This window comes from Puma concolor, chromosome B3, assembly GCF_028749965.1.
Source record: "Puma concolor isolate L17-30 chromosome B3, mPumCon1.1.hap2, whole genome shotgun sequence".
Taxonomy (NCBI): domain Eukaryota; kingdom Metazoa; phylum Chordata; class Mammalia; order Carnivora; family Felidae; genus Puma; species Puma concolor.
The window spans coordinates 34196221-34220496 of NC_141672.1; the positions used below are offsets into that span (position 1 = coordinate 34196221).

Genomic DNA, 24276 nt, shown 5'->3' on the forward strand with positions numbered 1-24276 from the left:
ATCACTTGGAAAATCACTCTCTGTGAAACACTGAAGTGTCAGTACCGACAGCTTTGCAAGATTATGAGAGGAGAGTGGAGAATGAATTTAATGGCATCTAAACTGCCTTCTCCAAATAGGGGAGTAAGATCTGCAGAAGTCATAAAGTACTGGAAAATGACAGGGTGGAAAAATGAACCATATTTGAGCAGGCATGAACTTATTAATTTATCTACATGTGGTCTACTTTACAACTTTCCCTACAGAAATTAGGGGCAGAAATTAAGTTGATTTGAATTCCAAATGAAATATAATTCTAGACTCAGAAGATTCTTTTACAAAGTTTGGTCCTGAGGTTACAAGACCTTATTCCCCCATAGAGTATCACTATACTCTTTTATAACATCTCTCTGGTGATTATTTAAAAATGTTTATCTATAATATACCGGGTTCCCAAAGCATATAAACTAAAAGAGCTAGCTCCCTAAAGAAAACGTTAAGTTCCTCAGACCAATAAGATATTAACTTTGTAAATTATGATAGTAATAGTTCAGGGTCAGAGTGGCATTTTGAGTTTATTTTTTCCCCAACATTTTATTATGAAAATTCTCAAACATACAGCAAAGTTGAAAGAATTTTTTAGTGGGTACCCATAAACTTATCAAGTAGATTATACCTTAGCATTTTATTATACTTGTTTTTAGCATATATCTACCCATCCATCAACCCATGTTATATTCTGTTGTCGTTGCATTTCAAAGTCAATTGCAAACATCAGTGCACTTTCCCCTAAATACTTTAGCATGCTTATAGTTATCTATAAGCTTAGTATTTGTCCATATATTTTTAAAACCATGTTCGGGTTTTTTTTTTCAGTGAATTTTACATGAAGTTTGAAAGGGTTAGTGATTTTCCCCAAATTATACTAACAACAGAGAGAATTTAGTGACTACACATATATAGATAGCCTATAAATGTATATAGTCAAAGAATATGGGTCATTCTTTCTATATTAAATGTCAATTTTACTGAAGTATTACTTCTATGCAATAAAATTCTTTTTTAATATAGGCAGTTAAGCTATAAATTTCCCTTTAAGCACTGATTTAGCTGCATCATATAAGTTTTGGTGTGTTGTAGTTTTGTTTCTGCTTTCTCAAAGTATTTTCTAATTTTCCTTGTTATCTTTTCTTTGATTTATTGCTTATTTAGGAGTGAGTGTGTGTTCAACTTGCACACATTTGAGAATTTCCCAAATTTTCTTCTATTATTGACTACTAATTTTATTCTATGTGACTAGAGATGTTTACATGATTTCCTTCTTCATTTATTGAGACTCATTTTGTGGTTTAACATATGGTCTGTTCAGGAGAATGTTCCATGTACGCTTGAGAAAAATGTGTATCTGCTATTGTCAAGTGGAATGTGCTACAAATGCTTATCAGATTGGTTTATAGTGTTGCTCAGGTCTTCTATTTCCTTGCTGACCTTCTGCCTAGTTGTTCTATTATTGAAAGTGGGTATTAAATCTCCAAGTATTATTATTGATTTGTCTATTACTCCCCTTCAATTTTCAGCTTTTGCTTCATGTATTTTGGGGTTCATTTGTTGGGTGCATATAAGTTTATTCTTCTTATGTCTTCCTGATGGACTCACCTTTTTATTCTTTTAATCTTTTTTGTTTCTAGTAATAATTTTTGTCTTAAAGTCTGTTTTGTCTGATATTAGTAACCAGCTCTCATTTGGTCACTGTAAAGGGGTTACTGAACCCAATTGCAGTGTGTGTGTATGTGGAGGCTTTCCCACACCACAATGTTATTCTTGGATACCAACAGGGCATCCAAGAATTCAACTTAACTCTGACACTATCTACTTGGAGCTAGAATCAGATTCTATAGGCAAAGTGCTTAGTCCCACAAGACTGCCTCCACTTCAGATGCCAGTAACAAGCTCATGTTGTTACCTGTGCTTCTGACAAACTGGCCACATTTTGGAGGTTCCAATGGCCCTCTCCACCTCAGGATGCCAATCACAAGACCAGGTTGCTACCTGTACTTCTGACTGACTGGCTATAAGTCAGAGATTCCCATGCCCCCTCCTTGGGTTCCATTAATTTGCTAGGAAGGCTCGCAGAAAAACCCACTTACTGATTACAAAGTATATTAAAGAATAGTAATCAACATCCAAATGAAGAGATGTATAGGGTAAGTTCCTGAACAATGGAGCTTCTGTCCTTATGGAGCTTGGGGCTCAGGATGGTGGCATGTGGAAGCATTCAGGATCCCCAACGTGGGCCTATCCAAACCGCCTCCTTTTGGATTTTGTGGAGGCTTCATTAACTCATTACCCATTAATGATCCACTTAAACTTTAGTCCCTTTCCCTTCCCTGGAAATCAGGGTGTGAAATTAAAAGTTCAAACCCCTTATTTATGGTTGGTTTTCCTGGTAACCAGATCACATCCTTAGGTGCTTTGCAAAAATCACCTTCATTGCCATAAATCCATTCATTTGTGGTGGAAAGGGCTTGTCATGAATAATAAAACAACCATTTCACAATGCTCTGAAGCATTTTCAGGAACTGAAAACAAAAGACTAAATATTATAACAAAAGATGCTCTGTTGCTCTTATTGCTCCGAAATCTAAAAGTTTTGGAATCTGTGAGCTAGGAACTGTAGAAAATATGTTTGGGTCATCTAAATCACAATATTGCTATTTGCATGGTATGTATTTGTCCATTCTTTTACTTTCAACCAATTGTGTCTTTGACTCTAAAGTGTATCTCTTGTAGACAGGATTTGGTTGGATCATATTATATTTTTGTTTGTTTGTTTGTTTGTTTGTTTTACCTATTCTGCCAATCTCTGCTTTTGATTGGAGTATTTAGTTCATTTACTTTTAATATAATTATTGACTAGGTAGGATATGTCTGCCATTTTGCTATTTGTTTTTCTGTGTATCTTACAGTTTTTTTTCCTATATTTTTCCATTACTGACTTCTTTATGTTAGATATTTTTCTAGAATACCATTTTAATTCTCTTATTTCTCTTACTACATATTTTTGAGCTATTTTCTTATAGGTTTCCCTGGGAATTGTTATTAAAATTTTAAATTTAAAAAAATTATTTCAGATCAACACTTTAATTTCCATTAATTATAAAAATTTTGCTCCAATATGGCTCCATTATCCTATTTTCCTTTGTACTACTGTTATATAAATTACATCTTTATACATTTCAGGTCCATCAACAGTTTTATATTTATTGCTTTATGCAGTTGTTTTTTAAATCAGATAGGGGAAGAAAAAAAATTATCAAAAAAATACATTCATCCTGTCTTTTGTATTTACCTATGTATTTATCTTTACCAATTCTCTTTGTTTTCACATGTGGATTTGACTTACCTTCTAGTGTCTTTTCACTTTAGCCTGAAGAACTCCTTTTAGTATTTCTTATAGGTCAGGTATATTAGTGACAAAATCTCAGATTTTCTATTTCTCAGAATGTCTTAATTTATCCTTCATTCTTGAAAGATAGTTTTGCTATATATACAATCCTTGGTTGACAGTCTTTGTTTCAGCAATTTGAATATGTCATTCCACTGTCTTCTGGCCTCTATGGTTTCTGATGAGATGTCAGCCAACTATTTTTATTGAGGATCCTTTGTACATGAAATCACCTAGTGACTAATAACTAAATAGCTAATGATCGAAAATATTCCCTAAATGCCTTGAGCCAGTAAGTCTCCCTACCTTTGCCAAGGGTCTCTGTGTGTGTTGGGGCATGCCTTCAGCACTCCAGCAAGTAGTTTAAAACTCTGTCTTAACCTTTATTTCCTACTTACACAGAGCCTTAAGGTCAGCCAGAAGTGAGAGCTTAGGGTCTTCTTAGGTCCTTCCTGGGCATGAGCAAAGCCCTGTGCATGTGTATAGACTTCTAGGTTCCCTGGTATATGTGGGACATTTACAAAGGTCCCTGAGGACATCTCATCCCCCAGTTATTTTCTTTACAATTTTTTTTTTTGGAGGGGGTCAGCCTCTTGTTATCCCTACTTGGTAATGGGGCAGTCATAATGGTAAGTAATTGCCACTGACTGTTTTCAACAAATTCCCTGTTGAGTAGGGCTGTTCACATAGACCAAGCTCGAGGCAGGGCAAAAGAGACAAGCCCTGAGAATAGAGTTTTCAGTGAGCTGCCAAACAGGTCACATGTTGACAATTCTCTTGGATCGGGCTTTTGGGGAGCTCGAAACCTGTTCTGCTTCCTCCAGCGGCTGCTAGGCTGCTGGTTTACAATGTTACTGTAATTGAAAGATGGTTGGCTTTCAAGATTACTGCAGAGCTGGGGAGGAGGAGGATGGGATTAGGGAAAGTTAAAATGCCACAAATGTTGCTGTTCTTACCAAGATTCTTCTGCTTTTCTTGAGTAAACACTCTTCAAATTGTTGCAAGCCTGTCGTTAATTTCCAGAGTTCTGAAAGGTTGATTTTTGGCAGTTTTTGTCAATGTTCCTCTTGCTTTGTGGAAGCACTGACTTTCTGAGGGCCATACTCTACCATTGTCTACATCGAGTCTCCCAAGCCAAATTCTGATTCAATACACATCTTTATTATCTCCCCCATTCAACCCTGCCACCTTCTTTTTCTGTTTTAAATCTGTTTGTGGTTTTAGATGATTGTTCTTATTTTGTTTTTAATGAACTTAATGCTTACACATAATTTGAAATAGCAAATAATATCACTTGGTATTATCTCCCATCCTTTTAACTGAAGGTATGTTGGCTAGCATAAAGTTTTTAATTTCCAGGATCTCTTTCTTGTCTTCTATTTCTAATTCAGCACATCCTATTCTTGTCCTTATATCATCTTTAATTCTCTGAGATTATTCTTTTTTCTAAATTTTGCATTAGCTCTAACTCCTCATGGCTCTTTTTTTCTGTTTGTTTTATTTCCTCTTTGATGTGGGAGGCATCTTCCAAAGTCTGGTGATCCTTGTCTGTTCAGTCATATTTAAATTATATAACACAAAATATATTTTATTCTAAAAATAAAATTAGAAATACTATGTATATGGACAACATTTGTAAACTGGTGGGGTTCACTGGAAAGTGACCAATGTCAAAACACAGAGATAACTTCTTAGAGGTGGATTGGTATTTACAGAAATGAGTTCTCCAATCTCTTGTCTAGTTTCCACGTTCTAAGAGCAGGGCAGAGAAAGATCACCATTTGGCAGGTGTAATCCCTTGTTTTAGCCACAGGATTCCCCGTATCTTCTGCTTTGTTTGGAGTCCTAAGCCTAAAATTTTTCTAATTCATTGTCTCCAAAGCTAATTAAAAAAATTTTTTTTAATGTTTATTTTTGAGAGAGAGAGAGAGAGAGAGAGAGAGAGAGAGAGAGCTAGCAGGGGAGGGGCAGAGAGAGAGGGAGACACAGAATCTGAAACAGGCTCCAGGCTCTGAGCTGTCAACACAGAGCCCAACGCAGGGCTCGAACTCACAAACCGTGAGACCATGACCTGAGCTGAAGTCAGTCACCTAACGGACTGAGCCACCCAGGTGCCCCTCCAAAGCTAATTTTTGCCTTCAGTCTGGGCTGTAGATTTATCAGCTGGCTGTCCAGCGTGACAAAGGGGGTCCAAATATTTCATATACAATTTTCAACAAATCTGTTGTCATCTCCTCTACCTTCTGTGATATCTAGTGCTTCTGAGTCCTGAGAAAACCTGTGCTCTACTGTTACACTACATTGAAGGCACTTTGATTTGCAGTTTCCTCTGTCATGCCCTGTCAATCTTCTATCACTTCCTGTCTTCTAATACTTGGTTGAAATCTGCCGATGTCTCAAAGTGATTCGCAATGTCTTAGCCCTTTTGGATTAATATTTTATTATTATTATTAAACTGAAACCATTTCAGATGGGTCATGAGAAAGAGTGGAGATAAACATAAGCAATTGAACCTCCACATTAAAGAGGAGGCATCTTTTCCAGCTTTAGTTCTATCTCCAATCAGGTAGTGATTTGGTGTCATTATCATAACAATAGCTTTGAGGGTCAGCTACACACACACACACACACACACACACACACACACACACCATACACATAAGTATTATATAAACCAAAAAGCTCCTTTCAAGGGTGCTCAATATAATTTGTGACTATCCTCCAATTATTCTTATAGGGGGCTAAAAAAATATGGCCAAGTATGATCATCATTACAAAATGTAAAATGCTTTCAATTTAGTCAATCATGGCTTCACATCGTGGCTGTATGATTTTGGGCACCCCAACTTCTCCAAGCCTCGCTTTCCACATCTCTAAAGGAGCACAATAATACCACCCTCATGGGTTTATTGCAGAGATTAATGAGATGAAGGAAATTAATGAAAAATGTGGTACTTCATAGGTACCTAAGAAATGTTAGCTTTTTTCCACTATGGTGGAGGAGGGGGTGAAAAATATGCAGGAAAGTCAGTGACTTCCCCTGTTCTGAACGATAGATAGTCAGTTCAGTGATCTATTTGCCTTTGCCGCTCATGTGAGAATGTCTCTGTGTGTAAGGCTAATGTAAAATTTCACATCCTGCTCATTAAGGCTTCAAATGAGATTTCTTACCATTACTGAAACTGTTAATGTTACCATTAGTATTACCATTGGGTTTTGCTAAAGGAAGAAGTAAGAACTGTTTGTATCACTAGCAAGTTCACGGACATCAAATACCATATTTAAACTTTATTTTTAACTTAAAAAAAATGGAAAGTTAGGGGAGTCTGGGTGGGTCAGTCAGTTAAGCGTTGGACTTCGGCTCAGGTCGTGATATCCCAGTTTGTGAGTTCCTGAGTCCCGGCTGACAGCTCAGACAGAGCCTGGAGCCTGCTTCAGATTCTGTGCCTCCCCCTCTCTCTCTGCCTCACTCTCTCAAGAGTAAATAAACATTAAAAAAAATCAAAAGTTAATGGAAGTGTCATGTCACTCATACTTAGGTAGCAATGAGCTGGTTTCATTGTTATCTGGATTCGGACGTTTCAATCTAGCTCCTACTGAAGCAACTAAATACTCTTAAAAAAAAATTTTTTTTTTAATGTTTAAATTTTGAGACAGAGAGAGACAGAGTGCGAGTGGGGGAGGGCAGTGAGAGAGAGGGAGACACAGAATCTGAAGCAGGCTCCAAGCTCTGAGCTGTCAGCACAGACCCGATGCAGAGCTTGAACTCATAACCGTGAGATTATGAGTTGGACACTTAACTGCCTGAGCCACTCACCCTGTGCCCCCAACCAAATAGTCTTATAGGCAATTTCAAGTGACAAAGACCTGTTGCCTTTCTGTACACTAAATCAGAAGTATAAAAATGACCAGGAAAAAAAAAATGCACAAGAAGCCTGCCCTGATCTAAATGCTAAGCTCTCTGAACATGCAGCAAGGCAGGCCTGACTTCCCAGCCCCGTCCACAGGACCGTAGGAAGCAGAGCTGGATCTTCCTGTCCAGGCCCGCTCAGAAATACAGCCAAGGTAAGGCAGCTCTGGCCTGCAAAGGTCACAGAAGCAAGACTGTGGCTGTGTGATTATTATGGTAAAAAGATGCCAGGAACTGCGAGGGTGTGTCGAATTCTGAAGCACACATCCCTGTTACATCATGCTTGGGCCACACGGGATTTTCTCTCGTCTCACAGGAATTGATTCGAGGAAGGCAACATGTTTCTATGTAAAGAGGCCGAACTCTGGGCTTGACATATCCAAAAACAGCTGGTCAAGTGGGACTGGTTTGTGTAATGTACCACATCCCTGGCTCTGCTCTGATGGGTGGAGAGACTATTGCTAGTGGGAAATCAACACACTCTTTCTTCAGAGCACGGTCAAATTAATTCCCTCTGTTACTGCAGCATTCTTACTATTTCCCTAAAGCCCTCCTCCAGTGAAAAAAAGGGCAGGGGACAAGGAGGAAACACAAGACAGGATTGCCAATGAGTTTAAGAGTGTAACAGAGAGACAGTGGAATATCATTCCCATCCTTTCCTTTAGGGCTTTGACTAAATCTAGTTTGAACTGGTTCTTGCAACGAGCTCATTAAGATGGAAGAGAGCTGGAACTTTATTCACTAACTCTCTTTGGTGTTGTCAGGGCAGAACTGGGGAACAGTCAGTTTAGTCTTTGCATTTTCATTATTTTTACTGTGACTGTGTCTAAATTTTACACTATCTATAAATAGAGTGACTCAGTTTTTGAGTATTGTTGAAGAATTAAGGTATCTTTAGCTCACAGAAATAGGCTCATAGACTGAAATAATTCAAAAAATAGGGATTTGCAGGAGAAGAACTTGAGAAAGAGCTTGGTAAGAAGGGCTTGATAGAAACCAGATTGTTTGTAAGTTAGAGTTTAAAAACTGCCCTATTTCTTTGGGAACCCACCAGGTTTCCATTTGGGGCTTACTTCAAACATCAGAACTCGTGGTGGGCTTGGAGTTATAACAGTGATAAGAGTTAACAATTATTAATTAAGCTCTTGCTATGTGCCGGGCACTGTTGTAAGACATGCAATTCTCATACTAACCTTATGAGGTAAATACTACTATTATGCCCATTTAACCAATGAGAAAACTGAGGTATAGGTCAAGCATTAATTTGATTAATATAGGGGAGTGTCTGGCTGCCCATACCTAGAACTTTTATGTATAGAAGCCCAAGAACAAGGGAGCCACCAGGCAGCCATATATGGGGCCTGATTAGAGGGTGACAGAAGGTCCCTAGTCAAAATCTTCCTCCCTTCATTGACTTGTTAGGATCTGAAATTCTTTTTTTTTCTTCTTAGTTTCTTTCTTTCTTTCTTTTAGTTTTTTTTTTAACTTTATTTATTTATTTATTTATTTATTTTTTTTTAAATTTTTTTTTTCAACGTTTATTTATTTTTGGGACAGAGAGAGACAGAGCATGAACGGGGGAGGGGCAGAGAGAGAGGGAGACACAGAATCGGAAACAGGCTCCAGGCTCCGAGCCATCAGCCCAGAGCCCGACGCGGGGCTCGAACTCACGGACCGCGAGATCGTGACCTGGCTGAAGTCGGACGCTTAACCGACTGCGCCACCCAGGCGCCCCTAACTTTATTTATTTTTGAGAGAGAGACAGAGAAAGTGAGCAGGGGAGGGGCAGAGAGAGAGAGAGAGAGAGAGAGAGAGAGAGGGAGAATGTCAAGCAGGCTCCATGCTGTCAGCACAGATCCCAATGCAGAGCTCAAACTCACAAACCATGAGATCATGACCTGAGCAGAAACCAAGAGTCAGACACTTAATCAACTGAGCCACCCAGGCACCCCAAGTTCCTTTATTTCTTTTGAAAGAGCCAGAGAGAGTGCAAGTGGGAGAAGGACAGAGAAAGAGGGAGAATCTCAAGCAGGTTCCACGCTGTCAGCACAGAGCCCATGTGGGGCTCCAACTCAGAAAAGTGAGAGATCATGACCTGAGCCAAAATCAAGAGTTAGACGCTTAACCGAATGAGCCACCCAAGTGCCCCTCAGGTCTGAAATTCTTAATAGAACCATATACTTGGACTAAATTGTATCTCCAGAAAGCCTCCCCAGTTAATGCACAAATGTACTATCAGGCAGACCACATTCTCTAGAATGAGTCAGAAGATAATCTTACCTCAAAGGCCAGACCTTGAAGCTGGGAATACAGAAGAATATTTACCTGGAAAGAGGTCAGAAAGCTGTCCAACATAAGATGTTCACTGGGGTGGGAAGTCTGGACAAGGCCCTTTGTAGGGTCCAGTATGGTCTGACACTGAGCCCCCAAAGGAAGGAGGTGGGGGGGGGGCTTGTTAAAGTCTTCCCTTTTTTTGTCACCATACTAAGGATTAGTCCTGCTCAGAATTTTTAGGGGCCTTTTAAAGTATCATAATCCCACTAGCGCTTTTTATTCTTAATGTTGACCTTACTGCACTATGGGACCATTTGCCAGTTCCACTAAACAACTGACTTTCTCTTTCTTTACCCCTGCCCACACTATGAATATAGTTTTATTTTTTCCGATTATATAAATAACACATGTTCCCTATAAATAATTCAAGCAATATAGAGTTATGTGGAATAAAGCAAACCAGCCCCTTCCCAGTAATTCTGGGTGAGGGAAACTCTTTATGTCGGGAACTACAGAGCGGAGTGTGGGGGTCTAAGCTCTCTTCCTCCTCCAGGGCCCTTTAGAGGTGGGACAGAAGGCAAGTTCAGAAGATCTGGCCTTAAAAAGTCCTGAATTCTGGTCCCATGCCTTCCAACGTCAGCTTCAATCTGTCACCCCTGTGCTCCTGTCCTCCCACCAGGCAGGGAACTGCTTTCTGGAATGACACACAGCAACCTTGGCTTGGCCCAATTAGGAGACACAACAATGTGAAAAGCCTCTCCTTTGTTCCCTCAGGGTACCCATCTTAAATAACAGCCCTCTATTTTTCCCCCTCCTTCCCAAGGATTTAATCATGTTTTAGAAGTAAACTAGAGCTCTGCCTAATGATTACAGGACAAAAGCTTTTTTCACAGAGACAAGAGCCCACACACTGAAGAGTTTTCTTAGCGCTCAGGGCAGAGTTCTAACACAGCAAAGAAGAACCAATTAGAGGTAACCACTCTAATGACACTGCAGATTCCTGAACACACTGGCAGGCAGATCCATCCTTAGGAGGAAGCCAGCCAAGACTCTACAAAAACTGGAAGAAAGGTGGCAAAAGAGAATGAAAGCAAAAAACGGAAACAAAAGCCAGGTTCAGCAACACAAGAGCCAGGAGACCTCAGTCCTCTGGTGCACAGCTACAGAATCTCAGACTCAGAAGTCCCATGATGAGAGAGTGTGATCTCAGGGATGGCTTGGGGGATGGGCCTGAAGGAATCTCACTGTTCTGAGCTTAGATTATTTGGTGAGACCCGAGAGGTTTTCTGGGCCATCTTCCCCTTTAAAATCAGGATCAAGAGAGAAGACCAATTAAGGTGGGCCCTAATAAAAGACATTTTAAAACAACATATATTTAAAGATCCATTAAGTCCAGACCAGTACAGAACAACTTTTATGGAGTATTTGTACAATGTTTACTATGCTCTTTGGGATTCCCAGGTAGAAGGGGTTAGACGAGGTTAAAATGAAGCAAAGCATGCCTACAATAATAATGGACTTAAATCAATTATTTCTGAAGTGAAGCTGCAGATTGCTATTTTTTTAGTTTAGATCAGTTATTTGTTTCTTTAAATAATTAAAAACAAAAATACATAAAGTATGTGGAGTTTAAGAAACATAGTATTTCATTCGTTTTAGTGTCATCATCCTCTTGACTGCATTTCTGTTATATCCACACCATAGAATACTATGCTGCTAGGAAAAAAAAGATCAGTAACTATACTTACATGGCAAGATTATCCATGAGGTAAGGATGGTTTAGAAAGCAGATTAGAGAACATTAGGTATTGTGAGCACACACATATTTTCATATGCATAGAGACAGTCTAGAAGATTATACACCTCTGGAAGATTTTCCCTCCTCCTCTGTATTACTCTATATTGCTTGGTTATTTTTCCACAAATATGTATTACTTGTATGTTTCCTGTTTCAGAATTAAAAAACAACATACAGGTAGGAAACATACAGGTAGGATCAATCAAGTTAAAGAGAGGGTGAATGTTGTGTCACACTCAGGAGCAATCGAGCCAGGATATGCAATTCACTGTCGCCAAAAGCTTTCTGTTGAGCAGGCACAGACTTTAGCTGAATGCCACTGAAAGCAGATCATGCCAGAATGAAAATACAGGACCTAAAAAGGGCAGACACACTGTGTAATTACATAAAGCCAGTGTATTTACAATAAGTATAAGCAATGGTTACTTAGAGCTGAATGAATTATTTAATGTTATACTAATTCAACAAATATTTACTGAGAACCTCCTATGTCCCAGGTACTGAGTTAGACAGTAGGGAAAACAAAGATGTATATGATGAGGGCCCTGCTCCTAAGAAACTAAATGGACAGCTTTGAAGTAACCCAGAAGGCCTCAGGAATCCAGAAGAGGACATATGCTGAAAAATACTTGCTTCCCAGCTCCTTGCTTTAGGGTGAACAACGGCCCAAGGCTTTTGTGGTTTAAATGCCTGTGCTTCTAGCTTTCCCAGATCAGTGGTATCCTGGTAGAGTATATAGCTCATATAGCTCCATAATCTTAAACTGAATTTTCTCTCTCCATCAGACAAGCAAGACTCCTGTATATAACCCAAAAGTCCTACCACATTCATAACCTCCTGAAATCCATGCTTAGCTCCCTAGTGTCTATTTTTCAAACGCTTTTGTGGCTCCTTCCCAACCTGGGCCAACTCACTGCTCCAGTCTCTCCTCTCCCCTCTCCCTCCTGATCATTCAACCTGATTCTGCTGATTAAAACATGGCAGGCACACCTTAACATTTTAGGGACTGTTCTCTCTTCCCTGAATGAACTCTGTTAAAGCCCACCTCAAATGTCAACTCCTCTATGTAAAGTCACCCCTCTCTTTGCCTCCATTATGAGGCCTTGATTATCAAATGACTCCAGGCTTACTCAACCCATTCCAGTTGTTAAAATACTGAAATACTGCCATACCATTTGCCAAATAGCTGCTGTTCCTAAGGTCCCCAAGGGCCCCCTTGCTTCGCCAGTGTAGGACCCTCCTACAGCATCCAGAAACTAAGGCTTTAACTGCTTGGCACAGGGGGAGGGGGTAGTTCCAGAACCCACTTCCCCCAAACCTGGCATCTGTTCTGCCTAGTTCCTTCCTACGTAGAACTAGTTGTGAAATGTTTTTACTATCTTCCTGCCCATCACACTACATTATGGTCAGTGGTTCCTAGGCCTGCCGGTCCAGCTAGATTTTGAAAACTATGTTTTATTCTCCTTTGCTTTTTCCAGAGCCTAGTCCAGTACATGGTACATGTTCAGTAAATGCCAGCTTGCTAAATGACCACACTTCCAAAATTATTACTAATGTCATCTTAGTTACTTATTTGATGCCACTTTTGAACTGGAAAGAATATTTTATAGCCCATCATTAATGATTAAGTGAGACTAAACCAGAAAAGGTTGTACTTTTGCCATGGAAGAAATGACATCAAGGACTTTCATAAAGCTTAATATGTGGCAAATAAGACACAGCTAACTAAAACCCAAAAATGATTTTTTAATTGCTTTTAAGTCACTTTTTATCTGAAACTTTTCAAAGAGCCTTATAAACCAGTAAAGCTGTTTAATACAAGTTTCATGCTTTTTTTCTCTCTACAGTAGTGGAGGTGAATAATGAAAAGGCCATAAGAAAATGAAGGAGGAAAAGAGCAAACATAAAGGGAGGAAGAGAAAAAGCCAAGGATGGAATCACTGAGAAAGGAGGAAGATGAACCTGAATAATCATAACTGGTCTTGGGGTACCTGGGTGGCTCAGTCATTTGAGCATCCAACTCTTGATTTCAGCTCAGGTCATGATTTTGAGGTTCATGATATCGAACCCAGTGTTGGGCTCCTCACTTACAGCACAGAGCCTGCTTGGGATTCTCTCTCCCTACCTCTTTCTCTGCCCCTCCCCTGCTCATATGCACGTGTTTTCCCTCTCTCTCTCAAAATAAATAAACATTAAAAAACTTAATCATAACTGGTCTCTACCTAATAGGAGGATATAAACACCAATTTAATAATAAAGTTTCTCATCATTAAAATTTTCTGGCTTCACATTTGTACATAACTATGAGCATCCAATGTGTATGCTATTCGGTGCTCTTTCTGTTGTAAGGCACAGCAATGCAACTGAGACTAAACAAAAAAGGAAACTTACTGGCTTACGTAATTGGAATGTTCAGGGGTAATTGACCTGAGGCACAGTTGGATCCAGGGCCTCAAATGATGACTTCAGAACTTACCCTTCTTCCCCATGGAACATTTTCTCAATCTCTTGGTTTTGTTTCCCTCTGGGTTGACTTCACTGACATTCTCAAGTGTGTTCCCTTTGTACAGTATCCAAAATGGCCACCAGGAGCTCCAGGCTTATATTCTACCAATTTAGCAACTCCATCTGTTCCAGCAAAGTCCTGGGTTTACTCTAATCGACTTAGCTTGAGTTAACTGATTACTGCAAACCAATCTCCATAGAAATGGTATGTGATTCTTCCTTTGGTCAGACCTCTAGACAGTGAGTACAATCAGTCCTATCTAGATAATCCAGGCTTAAAATTGAAGAGGTGCATTTTCTTATAAGAAAATCAGGGTGCAGGTATTAAAAGAAGGGGTAAGAGATCAAGGGCAAACAAAAATACCAGATGTCTACCATGACCTTTATGAAGCTAAACAATCTAGCGGTTAAAAGTCACTTTAGAGTTGAACAGACCTGAGTTTGACTTCTTTTTCTATCATTTATTAAGTGTTTTAAGCTTCAGAACATTTTTTAACTTCTCTGAGCCTATTTTCCTATCTGTAAGATCAGGGTAATCATGCCCACTTCATGGTGTTATTGTAAAAACCCACCTCCAAGTATATTGTAAAGAAAATCTTTGTGTAGCTCTCTTCATGTGCTGGTCACAAAAAATGGCAGCTGTTAATGTTACTACCAGCATTCCCTGGGGCAGTTGTAGAAAGAGCAAAGGCTCTTTCCTACAGAAATAGGTAGAAAAGAGGGTGCATAGCCATAGCCTAGATGCAAACCATGGTGCTGAGTCTTGTCTCAGGCTCTCTGGAGTCCATTGGCTTGATCTTGATGGCTTGATCCCCACCTCCAATTTCTTACCCCCCCCCCCCCCCGCCTCCAATTTCTTATATTCTTCTCAACCCAATACCACATGGCTTTCTCTCTACTGTGCAAATTTAGTAGGATGGGTGATCACTTGTTGACCAAATTTATCACTTTCTTTATACCTATTCATGACTTTGGAAAAGTCTTAATTATAGATTTTCCAATATAAGAATAATATGACTTGAAAATGGCCAAAACCTAGTTACAATTTAAGGTGAGTCCACAATTAAGAATGCTAAGTATACTAAAGCCAGTAATTTTATGATCTGTGGCCCAGTGATACAGACGGAGGAAGTAAGGATTCAGGAAAGCCAGTTGATTTTAAGATATATCTGCAGAGGTATACCTTAACCTTGTGAATAATAATTAGGAACAACAACAACTAACAATTACTTAACCTCTTTGTGCCTTAGTTCCCTCACCTGTAAAATGGGAATAATAGTAGCTGCCTTACAGAAGTGTGATAATTAAATGGATAATTGCATATATAATGGTAAATGTTTAAGCACTTGATAGATGTGCTTAGAGCCGTGTGAAGCTCAGAACCTTATGAAGCTGGGAAGACAAGTCAGCAGTCTCTTTCCCTGACTTGTCCCTTTGTTGTAAGCCTGTGGGCCAGCTCTGTAGCCTACAAGCAGAGTGTGAATGTGGGAGGACATCCTGTAGTTCTAGTTTGCTGTTGGCTTTAGGCTCCATAATGAGGGTCTCTGCCTACCTCTGGACCTCATAAACACAGACTTGAGAGGAAAAATTTGCCAAAGTTCAATTGCATATCAAAGAAAACCACAGAGCCAGAGAGAGCTCCCTGAGGACCCACACAGCCGCTTTGTCTACTGCCAAGCCATGGCCCCAATGCATGGATACGCCTGTAAGCCAAGAGCCAAAGCCACAAAGTTCCACCAGTTCATTTAGCCTTGGCATTTCAACGTACTGAGGGATCTGTTATTTGGGTTGTTGTCTCATTGTTAAGGGGTAAAAACAGAAACATCCCCGTCATCGGAAAACTGGTTTACTAAATTCACCACCACTACCCCAACCCCACCCCAAACCCTACCGTGAGAATAGTTCCACTGCCTTATGTGACGAAATGGAGCAAATGCCAGCTTTTCCCCACTGGTGAACCCTGATCTCCCTGTGGTGATTCTTTCCCACGGGCTGACTTGGATGGGCCAGTTTCTGATCTTAGGGTAGGTGCAACCCTGTAGCCAATGCCACCAATGCTCAATATGGGCATGGGGTCTATCCATCTCAATCCCTGCCTCTCTAAAATGAAACACTCTTGATAGTTTAATTTCTATTCCAATAGCTTTTCAAATCTTCCCTAACATTTCCCTCCACTAAAATGTACAAACAAAAAGATTCATAACTCCTTCCACGCCTGGAATTTGCTTGTTTCTTCAAACAATGCCCCAAAATGCAGTGACTATAACTTTTCTCCTTGGCTGCTATGATGCTTTGACTTCCAAAACATGTCTCCAGATGGAAAGCTACATAGAGGACTTATACAGGAGAATTCTGAAGTCACAAATAGTAGCTTGTCTTTGGAGACGTTTCTTTCCTTTAGGTTGACAAATACATGTTGGGCATCTGCTCTCTGCTGGGATTTTTAGGAGTGAGTCAGCCCTGCCTTCTAATTCAGCTGAACACCTAACATAGAGGGAAATGGCAGCAGGTAATTGCACTTACAATCCTGTACAAAGGAAACCCAGAGAGCCACTTTTTCATGGTGGTTGAGAAGAATGTAAAAAAAAAAAAAAAAAAAAAATGATATCATCAAGGCCAGGCCACGCAGAAAAAGTAGGGTTTCTTCAAGTGAAGGATATTCCAGGCAGGTATAGCATGAACAAAGGAAGTCAGGCTGGAAGGTTCTAGGCATTACCACACAGTACAAAATCTTACTGGAAACATCTCAATGATAAGTAAATACTAAATTATGAGTAAAGAAAAGGTACTTAGCACTAGGAATACTTATCTGTGCATTCTATTTGAATGTTCAAAATTCATCTTTTACTAGAAGAGCTTTTATTATTTGAAGGACACAGCTTTTTTTTTTTTTTTAAATAACTTTGCATTTTTGGAAAATGTGGTCCTTGAGAAAAGACTTATGTAAGGCGGGCAAAGGTCAGTGTCTTAAATTCTGCAGTGGCCAGGATGGAGGCAGACTTCAGAATTCCCATTTTCTGAATTACCATCAGACCACCCCATCATCTAATCAAACTAGCCCCATGTCTTAGTTTTGAACATTTGAAGATGGAAAGAAACGTGACAGAGCAAAATCTCAGATTCCTTGGCTTTCTCATTCCTTGCAAAATCTACACAAGGCTCACATATCACTCTCCTCTCATTTGGTCAGCATCTGAATTTGTTTGGTTGTCGTGTGAGTGATGAAAACGTAAAAGCTATGTTGATATGTACAGCATGTGGACAACCACTCCCAGGTTCTCTCTGCCCTGAGAATGCCAGAGGTACATGTACACATTCTTATACACCCAAACAGACTCTCGGTCCACTTGTGCTCCACTCAACATCACTAGACACTCGTTTAAAAAATGCAGCATACTGTGCACCGACTTGATGGGAAGCCACAGGCTGAGTTCTCAGACACTGGCCAAGAAGAGATGGGATCCAACCCATCCCCAGACCACAGGAAAAATACTTTCAACCGCAGAGCTGGCTGCAAAATATTCTTTTTGTAGGAAACAAAATGTTTCCAGCCCTAGGAGTTTTTTTCTTTTTTTTGGTCCTTTCACTGTTATTGAATAGGAAAAGCAAATGCTTAAGCAAGAGGCCAAGTAAACATCTAAGGAAACCAAAACCAGCCTCCTCTGCTGGGAGAGTGGAACATAGGGTGAATGAGCGGCATGCCGGACAAGCCCTGGGCCTTTAGAAGCTTTGGGGCAAAGGAACCCAGGCGATTCTTCACATGTTTATGACCTCAGTTTAATCCCACTCCACTACAGCTCCACTTATTAACTAAATAGTCTTGGACAAGTTACTTCACTTTTCCAAGCCTCAGTTCCTTAAGTGTCAAGTATGAATGATAGTATGGATATCATAGGTTACAGAATAAATGAAACACATGTAGAAGTTAAACAATGCCCAGCACATAGTAGGCTTTCAAGAGATAGGATTTGGTGGGGCACCTAGGTGGCTCAGTCGGTTAAGTCTCTCTCTGACTTTGGCTCAGGTCATGATCTCACAGCTCGAGCTGTTAGCTCAGACCCTGGAGCCTGCTTCAGATTCTGCATCTCCCTCTCTCTCTGCCCCTCCCTCAAGCATGCTCACTTGCTCTCTCTCTCTCAAAATAAATAAACATTAAAAACTTTTTTTTTAAAAAAAAGGAATAGTATTTGGTAAGGTAGGTTCAGTAACTCTTACAGGTCACTGTTTATTTATTTTGAGAGAGAGAGAGAGATAGAGTGCAAGTGGGGGAGGGGCAGAGAGAAAGGGAGACAGAGAATCCCAAGCAGGTTCTGAGCCATCAGCACAGAACCCGACTCAGGGCTCAAACTCACAAAACTGTGAGATCATGACCCGAGCTGAAATCAAGAGCTGGAGACTCAACTGACTGAGCCACCCAGGTACCCTCAAACTATTTTCATGGATTGTTAGAACTCAAGAATTCTAGCTCCCACATTTTATAAATAAGGAAACAGTCCTAGAGAGATGAAAAGGTGTAACCAAATTAGCCAGTAGTAGGCCCAGAGCTAAGACCCAGACTGCAAACTAAATGCAGACGGCAAGCAGAGTTAAGGCAACCCACATCACAGAGTACACATATGTTGTTGGTTGGCAGTGGATCTCAGACTCTAGTGTTGCCCAAGAATCACCTGGAAAATGTGTAAAGATGCAGATTCCTAGGTCTACCCCTGGCACTACCAATTTAGTCTGGGAAGGCCAAGGAATCTGAGTTTTTAACAAGCTCTGCAGGAGAATTCCAAGAGGTATTCCTCTGTCCTCTGGTCAGAAAGCATTACAGGAGGAAGTCATTGGCCAAATAAATACCTGAGCCAAGTGCTAGGGTTGCATCCTATAGTTAGCACAAACAAATGATGTGGCAAGCCCTACCATAAACAGTGAAGAATATTTTCATTGTACAAAATAGTAAATGAAGTATAACATGACGTTGTTTCTTCTTCTGGATCATTAACTATTTTGTAGAAGAGACACCTACAACTCATAGTTGTTTGCCTAAGATCACATATCTAATTAGAGACAAAGTTAGAACTTAATTCTAAAATATCATTATCTTTTTTCACAGTGGAGAATCTCTTCTTTCTAGCTACTTGGAGGTGAATACTGTAGGCTTATGTATGTATGATATGTATGTTATATGCCAGAATCCATGAGTTAATTTTAATCTCTGACATGATAAAAAAATCATCTTAGCTTTTTGAGGTGTTCAGATGAACAAGTCCTCTCATATTATTTCTGGGGCTATAATTTATTCCATCGGCTCCCTTGTAGGCTAATGGAAGAAACTTAGTTAGGAGGAAGAGTAACAATGCCATACAATGCTGGACATTTCAGAAACACCAGAAACTATTCACACTGGTGCACACCACCTGCTCCCCTTTCATTACATTCCTACTCTTCTACATAAAACATGTATCTGACCCCAAGGTATATGAAGTTTTGTGCATCATCAGATAACCACATAAGTGTCCTTGTTACTGGTTCCTGTGCTAAAAAAAATTGGGGTGACTTCCTAGACACAGCCCAAATAAATCAATATGTGATTAGATTCGGAGTCATTCTCCAAAGGATGGAGTTTCTGTTGTTCCCTGGAGTGATGGAGCATGTAAGAGTCTCTTAGCAATTTCTGGGGTTTTGCCCCCAAAGACTAGAAATGATGGTTACTTTTTTTACTTCTTGGTTCAATACTGAAGGATCTGACAAGGTACACAAGTACAGCCCCTTCACTTCTACTTTTCTCTGATGAATGCTTTAAGACAACAATTATCTTCATTTCTCAAGAGACCCTTCCGAAAGTTGTTATGAAATGCGGTCAATATAGCAAAGTGAAGCCACGGCCTGTTTGAAGAAAATCAGTAATGTACTCTGCAGTTGGATAATGCCTATTGTCTCAGAATCTCAGAATGCTCAAACTGGAACATTACTTAATTGGTAATAGTGGCCTTAGAAAAGATTTATTATGATTTAGACCAATCTTACAACTATTGTTGGCCAAAGAATTCTCCTCATAGAATCTGAGGTGAATTGGAATTGGAATCCAAATACACAGCTAACCATTGAGCATCCTTGCCCTCCTGGAGAGAATTCTGGCCTTTGGAGCTACTCCTCTGCTCCATGTCATCATTGCATTCAGAAGTTGCCAAATTCTCTGCTACCATGTGAACTCATTAAAGGATGGGAGTCTGCCATACTTTCAACAAGGGAGGCCCAGGGTCTTGATGTGTATGTACAGACCCCGGAACATTTCAACACACCTCTTATAGAGGAGATTCTGTTGATTTCAAACCCCCCCCCCCTTCCAAGCATATTTCCAGCCATTAAAATGTTTCCTGAGCTTAGATACAAGTGGAAAGTTTTGGAAAATCCCACAGGAAGGAGACTGGGCCAAGAGAGCTCCTTTTCTCATGCCATTCAGGAAGCACTGAACAAAATGTTTGCCCTCCAAGACAACTCGGCCCAGGAACCCGACTCTCGGGGCTGGAGAATCATGGTAGGCAGAAGAGCTCTTTGGGGAACAGGAGCAATAGAAAGTATTTGGGTTCTTATATTAACCATGTGCCAACCACAGAGCTTACATAGAGTGTACCAAAGTCCATCAGACAAACAGGACTCATCCCATGTAGTTTAAGAGAGAGAATTTAATGTTGGAAACTAGTTACAAATGTGTTGGAAGAGCCGAAAGGAAAACAGGGGCAGTGAGGCAACCCAGACACTAGCAGCAGTAGGAAGCCACCACCATCTTTAGAGCTGGAGGAGCAAGGGAAGAGGTGCTGTTACTAGAGCTCAGAGAATGAAGCTGCCCAACTCCAGCTCTTTGTGGAGCTGGAACCACACAAAGATAACTAGTGTTACTGCCTGAGACACCGCTGGAAGCAGAGAGAGGGAGGCAGAAATACATGGCTTCTCCCATACTTCTGCCCTCTACCCTCTCTCCAGGGCCCCAAACTAAGCAAAATCAATAGAAAGGGAGCCTGGGAAATACAGATTGCAGGATCAGTTCCCTGTGGTACCAAGCAGAGCAGGGGAAAGGCAGGGAGGGGATCTGAGCAAAGAAGCAATTGACTGGCATGGCCCACTAAGGAATAGATTCCTGATTCCCAATTTGTAAATGGGGATTTTTTTAGAAAACCTTGAAGCGTAAACTGGTGGTCCTCCAAATTAGTTAGTGGTTCCACATGCTTGGACTTTAAATTTTCCAGAATTCACTGGAGACGAAGACACAGTTATCCATAGGGCCTTCTCCTCTCTGAGCTCAGGGGCTTCATGCAAATAGTTTATACCTTTCTCTTTCCCCTGCAGGTGTTTCCAAACTTCATTTTTCACACATTCTGATGACCATTGTCTTTTTGTAGAAGTCAGGTTCTAAAAGAAGGAAATAGTGCTGAGGGTGGAGAAGAGAATGATGGGCTGGAAGCAATGGTGGGGGCGTGTATAGGGAAGGAGAAAATTTTGACTCAAGATTCTGCACAATTATAAGAAATCTCTTCTGATCTCCAAGCTAATCGCTGATAGCACTCATCGAGGTCTAGGAGGAAGAGTGGAAGCAGCCACACTATCACATAAAGCAAGGCCAGCTCTTCTCTCCCTCCCAGGCCTGCTCATTCTCCTGCACTAGCCCATTCAGTGGGTGATAACCTCATCTACTCACATCAGAAACAACCCCACCTTCCAGATCCTCTCTCTCTGTGCTTAAGTGCTACTGACCCTGTCTCCTGACCATCTCATATCTCTTCCTTCTTCTCCATCTCAGTGGCCACTGCTTTGGTTCAGGTCCTCATTTCCTTGCATCCTATTTCAAACCCATATGGTAAACTTCTGCCTGAGAGAGCATTGTAACACACAGACCTGATGTCATAGCTCGGCTGAGAGTCTCTCAATGGGACTTCTGAGAGCCTTCAGGGTCAAGTCTAATTTCTCCTACCTTTCTTTGCTTTGCCTTTATATACAGACTCCATTTCTCCACACCTACCCATTGTACAGACACTCATAACCCTCCTCAGTAGCACTAAAGAAGGACCATTTACAGTTCCCACCCCAAAGCCTTTGTTCATATTGTTTTATCAGCCTCCTTACCCATCTTCTGGTAAATACTGATACACTGTCCAAGTGTTACTTCAAACATTATAATCTCCTCTGAATCCTTCCCTGATCAGGCTTTCCCTGCTAAGAATGCTGACCATCCTAACTAATAGTGATGCCCACACTATACTCTGTCACAATTCCCTCAAAACCTTCCTGTATGTATTTATATGTCTTTCTCTCTCAAATATGTATTCTCCTTCTGCTATGGTTCTTCAAAGCAGGAAACTGGGCTTTGTCCTCATATTCCCAGAATTTGGCACACCTATCTACCCAGAAAAGATTTGAAGGTAGAAAAAGAGGAGGGAAGGATGGAAGGAAAAGGGAGTGGCCAATACAAAGAAAACTTAATGCTCTAGTCTAGATGAAAATACAAGAGTTAAAAGAGGATCTATGTCTATGGTTAGAGCATACACAAAGGACTATTACTATAATTACAGTTCTTAGAAGATTTATTGCTAAAGATTTTAAGCTGTAACATATACCATCTCTTAATTGAGGAAAAATATTAGATTTTTTGAAGATGAAAAAAGTGACCAAGACTTCACAGATGCTGTAGCAGTCACTTAGCCAACTTATTTCAGTGGGTTTTCTTTGAAAATACTTGGCCTTTGGACAAAATTACACAACATGTAATGAGACCCCCTATGCACGGGGGTCCCAGAGACAACAAAAGATTTTGGTAGAAATGCCTGCTGTTTAATTTAAACTGAGATTAGTGGTGGTTCCTGAGCCAGACTGGCCTTCTCAAGCCAACAGGATCAAATGCTAATAGATTCTGAGCAAAGCCAATCACAGGGATCTTGGAGCAAAGTCTAAATGAGAAAAGGGAAGAGGGAGGTATAAAAAGGTAAGGCTAGTGCCAGGATGGGGTCATAAGTAGGAAATGGAGATCAGTCACAAAGAAGAGCCTAATACTCCAGTGCATGGTCAGTATAGCAGAGTATGTCTGGAGAGAATACTCTATAAATAGCTACAAATAAGGGAGAGCAGCTTGATATATGGAGGCTATTGAAAGGTTAGATGCTTACAACCCTGTTAGAGAACATAGAACTGCCAGAGTTTCCCATTCCAAGGGACACTGACTGAATCTTCATTAGGGTGCTGGGATAATACTCTCAAAGAAGAACACAAAACTTTGAAAAAAATTTAAAGGTAAACCATGAAATTGATTACTACGTGGGGAAAGGGACTTTGCAAGGAGAGAATAAAGGTATAAATATCATTTATATGTCATTCTGCATCATCCATGAGGAAGAGATATCTCTACAGGGTGCACCATGGTACCTCCAGGGCCCTGCAGGTTCTCACTCGAGGAGACCAGGAATGGGTAGGCACAGGTCTGTCCCCACTGTGGGCAAGACTCCACAGAGACCTTTTCTTTCTGCTTTGATAATAAATATCAGACATTGAAGCCAAACCCAGAACATGGAAAAGATGCTGGCTGGAAAGGCCAGAACTTGGAACTTGAGAGAGGAAGGACCAATATTTCCCCTGACTAAATGGGAAGATTCAGAGGACCATGTCCCATGTAGCTCATTCTTCCTCAGGGGTGTTCTGTTGTCACACAGAACAACGTTGTTACAGGAAATAACTGACGATTACTTAACAGAGATAGAAAAAGCTCTCTCAAGGCAATGACTCATTGCACTCTTTGAGAGAAGCATTCCACCTAGTGCAACCACTGAAGGTGGCCACACCACAGTGGTTAAATGGAGAAAATTTCTGCAAGTAATTCCAAGCAGCAGGCATTAATAACCTTACTTTAACGTGGGACTCAGTATATGGTAAGAGTTAAGAACCCAGGAATGCAGGGGAGGGAGTGTATGTATGTTCATAGGGGATAGGGGATCCTTAGAAGTCATGTGATTCAGAGCAATTTTTTTGAAGTTTATAAACTTCAATGTACTCATCTATGAAGGATGCCTAGAAATATATGGCTCATAGGGTAGTTGTGAGGCTTGAACAAGAAAATGCCCAGAATGCACTTAGCAGAGTAGTCGGCACAAAGGAAACTCTCAGTAAATGGTTAGGTAGACAGAGCAGAGAAATGAGAAATCCAGGGCTATAGGGGCTTTGGGTGATATGTTCTTAATCCTTCCCAGATATACCAGGTGCCTCTGTTCTAACTTTTTAAGGTTGATAACAATGAACCTCGTTCTAGAGGTTTGACATTCAGAGAATTCTGTTACTTAGAGTCACGGATCATAATCCCAGCTCAATCTCTCCTTGCCAATTCTGAGTTAAGGATTC

The 24276-nt window shown here is 40.5% G+C and overlaps 1 protein-coding gene and 1 long non-coding RNA gene across 9 annotated transcripts in view; one reads left to right on the plus strand and one right to left on the minus strand.

Annotated features, from left to right (window-relative positions):
- The window catches only part of RAD51B (RAD51 paralog B), a 647682-nt gene that overhangs the window by 88140 nt on the left and 535266 nt on the right, over window positions 1–24276 (minus strand). For 3 of the 8 annotated variants that reach the window (XM_086709448.1, XM_086709450.1, XM_086709449.1), the window contains exon 10: window positions 21225–21306. The exons of the other annotated variants lie outside the window; for them this stretch is intronic. In XM_086709448.1, the coding sequence (XP_086565574.1) occupies window positions 21225–21306 (82 nt within the window). The remainder of the gene's footprint in view (window positions 1–21224; window positions 21307–24276) is intronic. 8 annotated transcript variants of the gene reach the window in all.
- On the plus strand, window positions 2601–13611 carry LOC147579878 (uncharacterized). The gene is made up of 3 exons (XR_015252260.1): window positions 2601–2701; window positions 7398–7489; window positions 13254–13611. It is a non-coding gene; the product is annotated as an uncharacterized LOC147579878 (long non-coding RNA).